Here is a 15785-nt window from a genome sequence, read left to right as displayed (position 1 = left end):
AAGGAGCTTCGGCTATTCCGCAACGGCCCGTCTTTGTTTTTCCATCAACCCAGTCTGTCCATGAGATTGCTCTCCTCGCCTCGGCCTAATTTCGTATTCCACGTGTGAGCATGTGCGTGCGTACCTGTGACAGAATTGGAAATTGAGCCGTGTAATGAGCGCCCTACCTTTTCCCAGATAGGATTGCGGAAACTTTAACTTCCTTCTAACTCAGCCGCTCTGCCAAAGAGGAGGAGGAGAAGTCGAAGAGCTGCTGTTATTTGGCACGTCGTCTCTTCCCGGGAAAGCGTTCACAAAACAGTATGCACTTGATTATCATAACACTCAATGATGAAGACGTGCGGGACTTGAATTTTCAGCTCCTTTTCTTTTTTTTATTGAGGCCATCTCAGGGTTCTGTTTATCAAACCAGGATGGAAATGACGTATTTTACTGAAGCTCTTCTAGATGCATTTTTACTGCTATTGTGTTTTTAATTGTATATTTTTTTGTGTGTTCTTGTATTGTATCCAAACACGGCAAATATATTACTTTTCTTAACTGTGACTTTTCTTTTTGAAATCAACATGCAAAGGCGGAAGCCCAGATTCAAACCCCAACCATAAGGCAGATGTGCTATCCACTGCCCCACCGTGTCGCTACTCAAGTTTCTGTCATTAATATGTTGGAACGTTTCCACCCAAATCAAGGCGCTAATCGGACAGTCTGACCTGGATTTAGTCACTAAAATCCCCCCCCCTTTCGTTTCCCCTTCCCCTCCCACTCCCAGCATTGTGAGGAAGCCATGAAAATAAACACAAACCCATCTGACTCACAAGCAATTCAAGTTTAGGTCATTTCTTTCCACTTCCTTCAGGGCCCACGCAGCAGTAGATTGCAAGCACAGGAAATTAGTCAGCCAGAGACTTGCTTCTGTTTCTGGGATATTTAAATTAATCACTGCACCACGTTTATGAATGCAGTGTGAAGTTTAATCTGTCATTGACACGCTATGGACTACGGAGAGATAATTTGGCCCGTAGCGTGTCTGAAGATGGTCCCAGCGGCTCGTTTTGAAAGACCTTCGGCTGGTCCCAGCGCCCAATTATCCTCTAATGGTCATTATCTCTGCTTGTGAGTTTTGCGACTCCACTCTCGGCTTCTGTTGGCTGTCAACCGACTTGAGGGAGCTTCTCTTCCGTCACGTCTCATTGTTTCGCCATGTACTTCTTCCTCTTGATATTTTTTTTTAACCTTACAGTGAAGCCAAAAAAAGCTTAAGCGTCCTGACACGCCTTCTTTTATTTAGCTGCTAAGCCAAAAGGCAACATTTGCTTTGGGGACTTGTTTGCAAATGTGATTTCCGACTGTGTCTTTCCATATCCAATATTTTTTCCAGCACATTTTTCTTGAACCCTGTAGTCAAAAGAAAAATAACTTTAAAGCAAAATTCCAAAAAGTGTACTACTCACACAAGACCAGGATGTCACAAACTAATCTTTTTGGAATCGATTAATCAGCATTGCAAGGCAAATCCTCAGAGTAAGCTTGAAAAGGATTTCAATATTTACATCTCGCCATACTTGTGCAATATTTATGGAAAGTTTGCTAATAATGATTGCTAGCTTACTGTCCATGATATTATTTAATGTCATCAGCATAACCATATAAAGATGTTTCGCCATTATCCAACTCTATCATTTTCTTCCTTGCCCCTTGACAAAGTGACTTTTTGTAGAATTTTTCCCCTAAATCCAAATGTCAACCATACATAAACCCTTTCCTCACACAGCTCGCAGTTATTAAAAATGTAGAAAACTCTGCTCGGCATTTTAGACTCGATAAGCAGCGAGAGAGAAGGAATTACACTTTGGAGGTAACAAACCTCCGCTGGGGCGTAATTATCATTCCCCATAATGAAGTGACTGCAGTGAAGCTGCCCCGCATCCTTCGAAAGAGAACGCTGATAAAGACGAGGCCTGCGGAGGATCCATTAGCATCCCTGCCTGTGTTACTGGCGCACCTTCTTCATTTAGGAATTCCTCACCTGAACAAAACAGCATTTGTAATATCATCCCCCTCTGCGGGATCAAGGATGACATCCCCGGCTTGCTTGTTTGGCTGCGCGCACACACAAAAACAGAGCCGCTAGTGTGGGACAAACCGAGCAGGATTTTCACGCCGCATCCCTGAGAGGATAGTTGATTTTGGCGTAGCGCCGCAAAGTCGGAGCAGCTGTCAATCTGAGTGCAAACAAAAAGCTGCATGTTTTGAGTTGTGGGTGGTGCAAAAAACAAACCAGAGGCCATTGTGTTGGAAACCAGACCTTTTGGAAACGAGTTTTTTTTTTTATCCCAAGAAGAATCATGCTGCTAGTTACATACATACTATACCCCAATGCTATAGGAATACTAGCACAAAAAAGTACATTTTTATTAAGACGGCAAAATATTTTGTCATACTGGTGGGTATTGCCTATTTACATATCTTTAAAAAATGTTTTGGATTTTATTAGGGTAAAATGTTAAAATTGTGTACTTGAGAAGCATAAAATGAAAGTTAAAAAATATTTCAAATAAATACTATTTAAAATAAATGAATATATAATTTTGAGTTATATTTAATTCAGTGTTTTTTTCCACAGACCAGAAATAGTACTCATACCACACTTTGAGAATCATTCATTTAAAATATGTTTATTTTCAAATCTTGAAAAAAAAAAAAGCCTATTCCTCTGTTAATGCTTTTTGCTCCACAAAAATGCAGACCTCAAACGAGCAGGCATATTACATTACAATCATATCAGCACTTTTAATTGGCCCTAAGCTAAGGTAGGGAATAGTAAATGTTTTATGATAGCCTATTTGCTTTATTGCCGCTCCAGTCCCCAGTAGGTTTGCACATTCTCTCAGTGATAGAACATCATATTATTCAAATTATTCTGCCGACCCCCAAGCTACGACTCGCGGACCCCCGTGGGGGCAGGGACCTCAGTTTTAGGACCACTGTTGTAAAAGCAGCACCCGTTTGCTTCCACAGTTCTAGATTGTCTTTTATCACCAATTAGAATTCCCTTTAGGCCCAATGACTGTAAATGACGCAGCGGGGAAGGATTTTTTTTTCCTCAGGGCTCGTCCTACAATTGTGAAATGCAAATTAGTTCAAATCGAAGTGGACAACAGTAAACTTTCTTTTTGTTTAGCAGCTGTGAACTTTAGTGAGATTGCGGGGTGTGCCTGGAATGTGGGTGTGCACTGTATCCATTTGCCAATGTAGGGAATTGAACCCGTGCTTTTAGGTTGCAGGCCACATTCTTAACCACTTCCGCACAGCGGCCTCAGTTGATACAATGTCGGCCAGAAGATGAGTCGAATGTGCTGCATCAAATATGAAATGCGATAAAAATGAAGTTTAATTTAAAGTGGAACATTTTGTCACTATTTGATGTCGTCCGCTTATACCCTTTTTTTTTTTGTCCTCGTTTGTACTTCATTTCTATGCAAATCCCGATGTCAAGGCTGACATCTCAGTCGGTGCAGCCAGGCTTTCTCCGAAATTCTTTTTTTCCAGGCTGTTGGGTGCTGACCTCCTGTGCACTTTCCAAATGTTCCTCAACAGCGACCCAAAGAAGGTGAGCTGCCCCTGCAGAGTCAACGTGAGCGCTGCTCCTTTATGTATTACGTTGCTTTTGTAGTCGCTCCACATCATTTCTCATCCCGTATGCTTAAAGGTGCTCTCTCCCCTCTGGCAAGCACAGCGACGGCAATCTGCTTGCAACTTAAAAGTCTTTGAAAACTCCTTTTTTTTTTTTTTCTTCCTCCACGCTCTCTTTCTTTTTTGGTGTCCCCTACGTCTTTGGCTTTACCTCTCTCCAGTGAGTCCTCAGAGAGAACCTGGCTGACGTGTTCAAAAAGGAAAAGCGCGGCAGGGATGAGGAGGGGAGTAGTGGGGGGGGGATCCCAAATGCAAACAACACGAAAATATTTGAGGGGACAGCAAAGACACTACGTGAGTGTGTGTGTCTTTGTGAGTGCAGTGCGCTTACACACAACACCGAGCCGAGGAGGATTATCAACAGTGCCACACTGGACACTTTAGGGAAGACAGCATCTGTTCAATTCCATTTTTAATGCTGCAAAACAGAACTTTTGTGTTCCTTGTGTTGCCTGAGCCAAAGTCAGCGGTGTAAACCGCTGAGGCCATCCAGCCGTCACCAACGTCTTCTTTAATAAATGGACTTCAAAATGGCTACCATCTTCAGCCTTTTAAATCTGTGAAGGTAAAAGAATTTTTTTTGGGCCACAAATTTAGTGAGTCTGCCCCATGAATTTGTCCAAATATGAAAAGGCTGCATTGATTTGTCATGAGGGAGAGAAAAAAAAAAAGTCTTTGAAGCTGTGCTTGTGAGCTCATTAAAAGTTTTACGGTGCATCAAGGGGAGACTATTTCACATCTGTGTGGTTTCCCCGCTGTCATATTTTTTGTCGCTTTATAAAATGTCAATGTCACATCATGGATCTCTTCGTGTCATCACTACATAGCAAAATAAAATAAAAAAACTATTCCTTTCACTTCTTTCCAAGTTCACCGAGGTGCTCACTCACACTGTGACTAAAAGGCATTTTTCACACCAAATGTAGTCAGACATGCTACCTTTGCCCTTCAAAGCTTTGCTTGTGTAAAGTTTTTTTTTTTTTTCCACACTGTCCTTGTCTGCTTAGCCCTCTCTCGCCCTCCCTCCGTCTGCTCACAGGAAGTCGAGGAAGAATCTTTTTGCAGTTGCACCAACACACATGCGACGCTGCCTCGAGGAGAAAGTGGACAAGGTGACGACGACAAAGCTTCCAGTGTTCCGAAGCTCCTGCTGGGAACTGAAAGGTATCTTGTGGTCGGTCATAACAATTGGGGCTTGTGCATAAAAGCAGAGCAGGACTTTTGCACATTTTTTGCAGATGTTTATTTGATCGTGGCCTAAAGACACATTCTTTAGTTTTTTTTCTAATTAAAAAAAAAAAATCACTTAAAAGTGGCATTGTTACCAAAAATGATCCCTGTTCACAAAGATAAAAAATAAATAAATAAAATTTAAATAAATAAATAAACTAATATTTATGCCTGTCCAGTAGTTGGCGACAGTGACATGCTGACTCCTCTGGATTATAAAGAAAAAAATATGAATAAAAAAATAAATGATTAGCCTATATTTCAATTTGACCTTTAAAACGTCTCTAACTCCAAATTTAATTTTTGAAAAATTTGGTTTCAAACTTTTAATTATGCTTCACTGAACAATATTTAACAAAAGGTCAAGTTCATTGTAATAATTTCCCCTGCTCTTTTATTTAATATTAAAATTAAAATGTATAAAATTACCAACATGTGGGCTATTAAAACCACATAAAAATTCATTTTCTGAGCCACTAATCCGGATGAGTCACGGCGTGTTGTGTGTAGAAATTTGTGAGGAAAAAAAACAATTATTCCATTTTGGGATAAGATGAACATAACGTGGAAAAGGTGAACCACTGTGAATACATTGCAGATGCACTGAGACACCTGATGTCAAATATTTGCATTTTTACGCTGGAAAACACAATAACAAAACCAATAAAGTTTTCAAAATGTGTTTCAGTTTGAAAGCTTTATTGTGTCAACGGCCCGCTCAGTCACAGACATTAACATAATAGAAGGACGGGAGGCAATGTGAGTTACTAGTGGGGCCGCTCAGCCAACCTGAAATGAACTGCAAGTGAGACAGCAACCTATTATTTCCATGATTGTGTCTTTCGCCACTCTGTTATTTATGGACCTCATCCAAGAGGCTCGCTGATTGGAGGAAAATAGAGCCTTTTAAGAGACATAAATTCAAGGTCTTTAAAAAGGGCAATAAATATAAAGTGCTGTGCAAAAAAAGTCTTTGGCCATCACTAGCTTTCTTGTTTTACTGACGAGTCATTTTGACACATAGCATGACTTATACAATTACCAATAATATCCAAAACCCAGGGGGGGGGGGGGGGATGACAAAAGCCTTTCAACAAAAGCCAACTCTAGCTCACCAGTGACCTTAATGAGGAAAAGCACTAAAGAAAATGGATGGATGGAACTTTTTAACTGATGTTTATATTGAGTGCTGACTTCATTCAGGGCAGTTTTTGTTCTCAGCTTTGGCTTCAGTGGTTCCTTCCAGATACATACTCGGCCTTGGCTTGCAAGTTTTTCAAGATATATCAATATTTTACTGTACAAAAGTACTGTGAAAACTCATCGATCTAAACCATCGGTGTCAAACTCAAGGCATGAGGACCAGATATGGCCCGCCACATCATTTTGTGTGAGACAAATTGTGCATCGAATTCGTGTGTCATTACTAGAATTGCAAATTGTCTTCACTTTTAATATCTTTGTTTTTTTTAATATTTAACCAGTTTTTACTCGTCTGATTTGAAAACAAGTTATTTGTCAGTTTGTTTTTTCGCTTTTACTGTATATAATATGAGGTGCTCATACATTTATTTGGGTTGACAGTCATAATGGCCCTCCAAAAGAAGCTATGACTAAAATGCGTCCCGCGAAAAAAACGAGTTTGACACCCCTGAATTCTAAGCCGTTGGTGTCAAACTCAAGGCATGAGGACCAGATACGGGCCGGCACATCATTTTTTGTGGCCCGTGAAAACAAATTGTGCATCGACTACAAATTGTCTTCACTTAAAAAAATAGCGATATTGCCAGCAATCATTTTAAAATATTTGAATAATTTTTACTAGTCTGATTTCAAAACTAGTTATTCATCATAGTTGTACTAAGTTCATCTTGTTTTTCCTTTTTAATTACTTCACTGGTTCTTTTATATCAAACAAATTAATTTGTTTGATATAAAAGAACCAGTGAAGTAGTTATTCATCAGTTTGGTCTGTAGTCTATAGTGTGTATAAGATAAGGCGTTTACATTCATATTGGCCCTCCGAAGGAAACTATGGCCCGCGTCAAAAATGAGTTTGACACCCCTGAATTAAAACACACACACAATTTTTACTATATTGCGGCATCGCTGTTATTATTAATGATCCGTCCTAATTTTAACTTGTTTATCGATGTGCTATGCATTGCATCAATAATAGAGTAGCTGTCTCATCTTGTCTCCCTCCACCCTCAACCACAATCATAAAACAATTTTGCTTCACTATTGAGGAAAATTGACCATTATTATAGTTGACAAATTAAAGCAGAATTTATGCTACAACTCCTGTATTAAATCTTATAATATTCATTTTATGCTTTTTTCATTCACGATAGGGCATCCTGATAATTACACAGAGGCAGACTTTGTGCACAGTCTGCATGCCGTGCAGAGCAAGAAAGCTCCACAGGATTAAGAGAAGCCGCTCTATTACTCTTTATTGTTTTTTGATCCAGACTAGTGGTCCTTACTGGCCGACAGCAGTCTGTCGACATGTAGGCGGGAATCTTCTTAGCTTGCGGATTATACGGTACCCCTCCTGAGGTGATATCCCCCTCCCCTTCATGTACCTGTACATGTCAGAGGATGTCAGCATATCAACAGGGCATTGGCAGAAGAATACATTGGAGTGCTGAGTCGTGGAATGACGTGCGCTTTGAGATGCTCGTTGCTGAGTGACAGCAAAACCGCTGCTGTCTTTTCATGAGAGAGGGAGGGACCCCGAGCAGCCGCATGAATCGCGAGGAGGGTACCTGGGAGGCATCCCCGGGCTTGTCAAATACGAGAAATCTCATCCGAGCTGCCAAGATTTACTCGTCGAGCAACGAGGAAAGCTGAAAATAGCACTTGTCTCTGCATTATTGGAACAAATGAAAGTTGCTTTGCGGAAGAAAAAAAAAAGGGGGGCGGGGGGTGTACGGGATAACACTTTTTCCCACTCTGCAGCTGGACAGCTTATAGTTTCTGTCAAACTGCTGATGCCTGATGTTGTAGCTTACAATTATTTGCCCTTTTTCCACCTCTCGCATCCCTCCCCTAAAACCTCCTCTTAGCCAAAGCAGCATTTAATTGTGGAAGGGCTGAGCCGGGGGTAAGGAGTAATCAGATGAGGATGCAGGCAGGGGGAGTCACGTGGGCACACATACCGGCTAACCAGGGATTAATAACACTGGCATCTTGATTGGAGTTCAGCTGCTCTCTCTCTCCTGGAAGCCGGAGGGTGGTTGGCGGCGGCCGGCTTACGAAAAGCTGAGGGAAAAGGGGAGACGAACGGGACAGTTGCGATGACAGGATAAAGGACTGACAGTGGAGATGAGGGCAGTGAGTTAGAATTGTGAGAGGGAGTGGGAGGAAGAAAGAGTGGGAATTGGAGGCAGTGCAGTGCGCTGCAGAGCAAAAAGGGGGGGGGGGGGTGCTGGGAAGAGAGAGCGAGCGAGAGAGCTGTAGAGACGAGAAGCCTCTGCTGCTGTGAGCCAGTGAGTCGCTGGAGGGCTGGAAGAGGAGACGCAGGTTCAAAAGCCGGCTTGAGAGGCTCCAGAGACACGAGTGAGGGAGAGAAGGTAGAAAGGAGGAGGCAGGTTGATGAGATCAAAACCACAAAACGAGGCTCGGATGATTTGAGAATGAGTTGCAAGTAGGAGAAAATTGGATAAAAGTTGAAGAGGAAAAAAAAAGGGCAGGAGCAGGAAGCGGTGACAGATTGAGGAGATACTGCCGAAGTTGATGGCAAAAGTGGGAGGAGATTTATGGCAAAAAAGAAGGAAGCTCTCGCCGTCTCAGGAGTCCGTCTTCCCTGTGTTTCTCGTGGACATCATCCATCAGCATGTTCTCTGACAGCAGGGCTCCGGCGGCCAAGGAGCATAGAGCCTTCAAGCCTCATGCTCCTCACTTCATCCCGTGGCTGCGCAACAGTCTCAAGTCCCAGCAAAGTCCTGACCTGGGGCTCAACGGGCCCTACAAATCCAACCCTGAGCTCCATGACAACCTGACCCCTCTGGAGAGAACCAAAGGGATCGGAATCTTCTCCATCCCGGGCAAGAACAAGGCGAAGAAGAGCGAGCTGCGTTGCAATGGCGTGGGAATGGCCAGGATGCTGCCGGTGGTGTTGAGGGGCCACCATATCTTGGGCAAACAGAAGGACGGCAGTCCTGCAAAGTCCAAACAGTCCTCAGACGTGGAACTAGATCCCATTAGCCAACCGAGCCTCGGCGACACTCCCATGTCCGGCTCCCCGGTCGCTAAATACGGGCCTCGCGAGGGAACCCCCCCGGTTCCTACTCCAGCTCTTCTAATCGAAGGTTCAGACTCTAAGGTTGGCGTCTGCTTGGAAGAGAGTCGGGAGGACGTTTGGGACTACACCAGCCACGTTATTCATCAGAGAGACCTGCAGTCATCCGTCTGGCTCAGTTCAAACCCTCAGGGATCATCAAAAGATGGACAGCGTGGTTTCAGATCTAGTTTCAGCTACATCAGGAGGAACTGTCAGAGCCAAAGAGACCTCAGTATGCTTCGAGAAACACCTGTGGAAGGCTCCAATGGAGTCATCTTTTCCAATGATGCTCCTTACAAAGGTTTGGGCTTTACCACCACTCTGAGAGGTCCAGGTAAACGCGGCAAACGCATTCCGGGATTGGCCACCAGCCAGACCAGGTGGGTCCGGCACAAACCAAAGAGTGAGGAGGAACCACCCAGGAGGGGGATGGACTGCAATAGAAAAATGGTTCGGAACCAGCTCAAGCGGGTGGTGGATAACCTGGAGCATGTTCTGACTGCACTGAGGGATGTTCAGGAGGAAATGAAAGAGGTAAAGAGATTTTGTTTTCATTCTGCGCAAGTGCTTCGGGGTTTGCCTCTCAGGTATACCTGTGTGGAGTTGGCAGGTTCTTCTTCTCCTGTTTTTTTTCCCTCCCACATGGCATGAACGTACGTCGGATTCATTGCAGACTTGATATCAGAGGTGTCAAACTTCTTTATGTCGCAGGCCCACATTGTTGTTTTAGTTGCCCTCAGAGCTCCTTTGTGACCACTCACCCGAAACCTCAATAAGTGGTAGAGAAGATGAATGGATGAATGTTTTAGAGTTTCATCCATAGCCTGGAATCCACTTAAACTCCTGTCTGGGAGTTGATAAATCAGTTACAAAGGAGTTGATTTCCCATTTATTTACTGTTTATTTCTTTACATTCAATTTTATTGTTTTAAGATGTTTGTCAAATGTTTGTCTTGATTGTCACCTTAAATTTAAATAGCTTCTTATTCACACTAAAACCATAACTAAAATGCTGGATAGTTCCTATCCATCTAGAAAGAATTTCCTTTAGAGATAGAGATGAATAGGTGGAAGTGCTGCTAAGCCATCTAGTGGTGAATTGTGTTATTGCAACTTAAAGCTGCTCAGGTGTAGTAGAGAAAGCGTTTTTGTTAGGTTGCTCATTACGGAACTAGACGGTACCACTTGTGGGCAAATATGTAGCCTTTGTGAAAGAAGTAAGGGTCCTAATGTGGATCCTTACGGGACCTCTAGTATCAATTTCTCTGGCCGTCTCTCATGGGGCCCCCCCGAGAACCCCAGTCTGTAACATTCCTGTCTTTAGAAATCTTTTTTATGACTTTGCATACTCAAACTGTACGCCTTCAGCAGAATTAAATATGCATGAGGGAGTCAGCATTTGGGTTGGGTGCATCCAACATATTCTGCAAATTATCCCCACTCTTGCTCACACTCCCATTTTTCGTGTCCGTGTGCAGTGTTTGCTCTCAAGTCATACCTAATTTTTATTATTTTTTTTTTTGAATGAGATGAGAGTCACGCCTCATTTGCCATACATGTTCACGGGCTTCCCGAAATGATGCGTTGTGACAGTAAGCGAAACGTCCACCTGCTTCTCTGTCTTCCTCCTGTGCCCCATCATCATCATCTCTTATCCTCCAAACTCTTCTTCCTCCTGGACAGATGTTGTTCAAAGCTCAGTCGGACCGCTTTTCACTATCCATTTATTCTCGTGCCCACCTCACGTTTCACATTATCCGCATTTCATCCGCAACCACCCGGTCAGTGATAAAGCTCAGGCATTAACCTTGTCATCCGGGGTCGCAGGGAAACGCTTGTGTTGAAACATCACTGAGCAGGTTGGCGACATTTATGGAAAACAACAAAAAAAAAAATCCCCAATTTTCGTAAATGAGACAATACATCAAAGTATTGTATTTCAAAGGCCTGTTATATCATTCTGTTGCATTCTGTTTGATTTAAGAACCAATTACTGGTAGAATTGTTGCTTTTAAGTTAAACCCAGTTGACAGCTGTTACAAACAGTCGAGCAAAAGTAGAAAGACGATGTTTCGCTACGACGTTTACCGGGTTACTGTCTGATCATTAGCATAACAGTCATGTCGACTGACAGACTCCAGAGTTGTCGCAAATTAGCATTCTGTATCTTAAACTAAATTTGCTACTTTTAAGCTAGCTATTCTAAGTAATTGTATTTTCACTCATCGGGACAGCACTTCATTTTTACGGTACACTCTGTCGCCAAGGTTGAATAATTAAATCGGATTCAAATCGAAATCAAATTGTAGAACTTAATTCCGGCTTTATTTTTTTCAGATACGATTTTTTTCTGTTCAGTACATGCGTAGGAAGTGCTGTCCCCATTTTTACATATTTTAATTTTCATGAAAAGTGGACGTGATTTTTTTTGGTTTAATTTCACACTTAATGGAGAGCAACACGCAATTCCATAATGTGTCAATAATTAATTCTCATACATAACTTCAGTTTTCCATAATGTGTCAAAAATTGATTCTAGTACATAACTAACAAATTTCCTGCAATATTAACCGTCCACGTCAGGAATCATTCAAAGCGCATCATTAATCGCCGCTTTTGCAAATCAAATCCAAAATGTTAGGATGTGCTATGCAGTTCCTCGCCACCACAACAATGATTGTTTATAATCAACACACTTGGGAGGAGCAGCAACAACAACAACAGCACTCAATCAGCGTCCTGCACTCTTTTATCTCTGGTGATTCCTGACATTCTAACAAGCTGCTAGCCCTGCGTCACATCCACACAAACATGCACTCTGCACTTCAAAGAAAAATCAAACGCCTCCGCCACAAAGCTAGATGAGGGGGGGGTTGGAAAACAGGTCATCCTTTGACATCAGCAAGGAGAGGTTTTTGGAACGTATAAAAAAAAATTGTAATCATAAAAAAAAAGAAATAATTCTGTTTCAGCTCAGGATTTATCCATGCACAGGTGGAGGGAGAGGTCAAATATTTTCCCTGGAGTAATTTTCTCCCATCATTGCAACTGTCGTAATTTTACGCGTGTGTGTGTGTTGTGTTGTGTGTGTGTGCCAAACAAAAACACCAGATCCATGACTGCTGCGTATAAATAAATATACATGGTCCTGTTTGCAATCGTTATCTTACTTCCTGTCAATTCTTGCATTTCACATCAGTGCCTCCCAACCTTTATTGCGGCAAAGCACATATTTTACATTAAAAATAAAAAATCTCATGCCACTCTTTGGATTTATTAAATTGGGTTATTTGCTGTGGTACAGTAATTTACTGCATGTCTATGCAGGAGAAACTCACTCCAATTCAAATTAGATTAGAATGTAATCAAATTAACTTAACATGACGGTAAAAGAAAAAATGCAGTGTTATTCTGTACTTGCAAGGGGAAAAAAAACAGCACCATTGATTTTCATAATTGCACATTGACTTTCCCCTTTATAAATGTCAAACTTCCTACAATTGAATGTTCTGCGGCTTTATCTGTTTAGGAAATTAAATGTTGACCAACTTAAGAAAAAAGTTTGTTATTGAATATATTTTCTTCACTCAACCCTGTGTGTTGTTGTTCAGGTGGTGCATCAGATCGACTATCTGACCTCCTGCATCGACCTGGATGAAGACGAGCAGCACCAAGCAGCAGAAGGCGAGAGCTGTTCCTCTTCTGGCTCCAACGAAGTGACGGTGATAAGAGCCCATCCGAGGCCCTCGGTGTCAAGAGATCACCGAGGAACCACCTACACCCTGAAAAGAGACCATCCAAGTGGGAGGAGATCACCTCCAGTTGAGTTGCCATGCCAACTGAGCACAGAGTTGACCAGAGCGCTTCGATTTGGAAATTCTCCGCGACGCGGAGGGTTGCTAACGGTCAATAATTCGGATTCTTCCGTTCAGCCGCAGCCCACGTTGTCGCCTCAAAGAAGTCTCTCCGTCCGACCACCCACCCCCGGACTCTCTCCGCTGACAGTCAACCTTCCGAAATCTCCTCCATCCTCCCCGGGAGGCTCGTCGTCTGTCATGATCAGCCCCATCTCCCCGGTGTCCCCAAAATATCTTCCGACCGCCGTGCTCGGCCCATCTGTCATTATCGAGCCGCCGCGGAACGACCACCCGGCGACCGTGCGCTTCTGTCTGTCTGCGACTTCTCGACACCCGTCCGCCAGCTGCCCGCCCGCAGACTCCGAGACGCCGACCCACGCTGACCGAGAAAGGCGAGCGTCATCGGCGGGGCCGCCTCTCGCGGGGGCCGCCAAACCGCCGCCATCTGGGCAAGGCCGCAGAGGTCGCAAACCTCCGCCTTACCCTCACAACAGACTCTCAGACCCCGCCAAGATGACGCAGGATCCCCGCAAAGCTCCTCCGTACCCTGAGAAAAGAAGACTGCTTTCAACCACCGTGTGAGACTGCGGCCCCTCCAAGGCCAAGTATGTCATTCAATTTTATTTATGTAGCACTTTTCTCAGAAACTTCTTCACAAAAGTTGTGTTTTCAAATCACACGTCTTAAACACTATCTTAATTTATGAGCTTGATTTATTGCACAACTACACTCATAACTCAAATAGCTCGTATCTCAAATCAATTTTCCCATTGAAATGAAAGAAAGCCGGCGGCCATCTTACGTTGCCACTAGCTAACTTGAAAGCATCGATATCTCTGCGACGTTTTCATGTTATTTTCTGTCTCTACGGCGGAAATATCACCATGTATGACCTTGGGTGAGAAGCACCACATGCACCTTTCATCTGTAAGAATGTTATTTTAATTTTTGGGAGAATCTAATCATACTGCCTTTAACGTGTCCTACATGCTTGGTCACTCCAAAGTCAAATAAACCCCCTGATGCATTTTGCTGACACAAATGATTTTTAGTTTCTGTTATGTTCAACCTAATGATAATTTCTTTTTTTTAACCAAAAGTCCTCAAGCTTAAGCTAATACATACATAGTAATTATGAATCTCCGTAGTTTATTTGAATGAAAATTAGCAGACAGCAGATGTTATGGCACCTTAACAAGCATTTGAGACAGTCTAGTGATTTATCTTTTTTTTTGTGAAGAAAAGTGAAAAGAAATTGCAATAGTCACGATGTGAAAAGGCCAAGGCAATAATTTCTCAATCATTTCTACTCAACAGGAGAGTTTGAAGGCCGGGCCATAATGAGTTGAGTCGGAGCAGGTTTCCAAGGTGACAGGACGTCAATGTGGGGTGAGTAAGGAAAGAACAGCTTGTCTACAAATCTCCTTGGTCCTTAGACTCAACACACACAGGCCATCCGAACATCTGTCTGCGTTAATGTTCTGGTAACAAGAGCCCCTGTGCAGATGCTCACTGTGCACCCACAGATTGCACTTTTTGGGCTTGATGATCCCAAAGTGTAGCTTCTAAATTGCATCTTCACTCTAACAGATTGCAGTCTCTTTTGCTTGTCGTGTGACGCTTGAAATGTGCAAAAGTGGTGGAGACCACTGTATTTAAAAGCTGATTGCATGCTTTAGATCTCACTCGTGGTTTCAGAATGGAACATTTTGGAGAACGGCACAAGCGCAACAAATTGAAGCGATGGAATTGGAAGTGTCAGTGGAAAAGACAACCAAAGAAAATTACTAATTCTGTAATTTGAATAATAAATAAATAAATAAATCCTAAATAATAAATAAATCACAAAAAATAAATTAATTATGAATAATAAATACATTATAATACATAAATAAATATGCTAAATTCCTCTATTTACATCTACTCCTCCCAGTATTTTGTGCATCTGAGTAGAAACACTTATTTAAATCAGCTTCTGTTTGTCCCCATTCTTTACACCAGCAACTCTTAAAGGAGACCAGAAAAGGGTCCAATTAGAGAATTTAAAGGAGTGCCGTAATTGCAAAAATGACAAGCAACAACTCCTGAGCGCATTACGACCTTGGGGGGTTGCATAAATGCCACCCGGCCTTGGGATATAATGGGAACTAATTGCAGCTCAGACTACTTTGGCTCAGTGGAGCACAAAAGTACATGTAGCAAGGGGGGGTGATAAATCGTATCTGGGCCTGATAAGACTAGAGCGGAGTGTAACGGCTCTGAGCTGACAGGGTCAACGTACCCTCGACAGGGGGCATCTGGCCATTGGTTGAGTCCTTCAAAGACCCCTGGTGTTAGAAAAATCCTATTGCCTTTGCTGCCTATGGTTTGACTGACCCGGGCCACAATCTCCATCTGTTCCCTTCTAAATATCGGGAGATGCAAAGTAGAAAAGGGGGGTGGGGGGTGGAGTAGTGGGCAGGTGTGTGTTAGAGGAGACTGGAATGCAGTTCTTGTTCATTACAGCACAGCAACGCCATGTTTTATTCATTGAGGTCATTCAAACGCGAGGTGTTTGTGTGGTTTATTTTGAGCAGGTTCTTAAAAAAAAAGAAAAAAGATAAGATTGCTTGGTGACTTTAGCATCACTTAAGCCTGTTTGGTCATGCTGAAGAAGATAGTGGGTTTGCCAATGACAAAACACCATCTGGGATTTAGAGTTTGAAGTAAAAAGGAAA

The 15785-nt window shown here is 42.7% G+C and overlaps 1 protein-coding gene across 1 annotated transcript; it reads left to right on the top strand.

The window, feature by feature from the left end:
• The first annotated feature begins 8046 nt into the window (after positions 1-8046).
• On the top strand, positions 8047-14876 carry LOC119122320. Its single transcript, XM_037250691.1, has 3 exons — positions 8047-9745; positions 12823-13673; positions 14386-14876. The coding sequence occupies exons 1-2, from the start codon at positions 8765-8767 to the stop codon at positions 13648-13650; spliced, it is 1809 nt and encodes a 602-aa protein (XP_037106586.1). The 5' UTR covers positions 8047-8764; the 3' UTR covers positions 13651-13673; positions 14386-14876.
• The last annotated feature ends 909 nt before the right edge of the window (positions 14877-15785 follow it).

The sequence above is a fragment of the Syngnathus acus genome, chromosome 4, assembly GCF_901709675.1.
Source record: "Syngnathus acus chromosome 4, fSynAcu1.2, whole genome shotgun sequence".
Classification (NCBI taxonomy): domain Eukaryota; kingdom Metazoa; phylum Chordata; class Actinopteri; order Syngnathiformes; family Syngnathidae; genus Syngnathus; species Syngnathus acus.
This window is presented reverse-complemented; position numbering and strand designations above follow the sequence as displayed.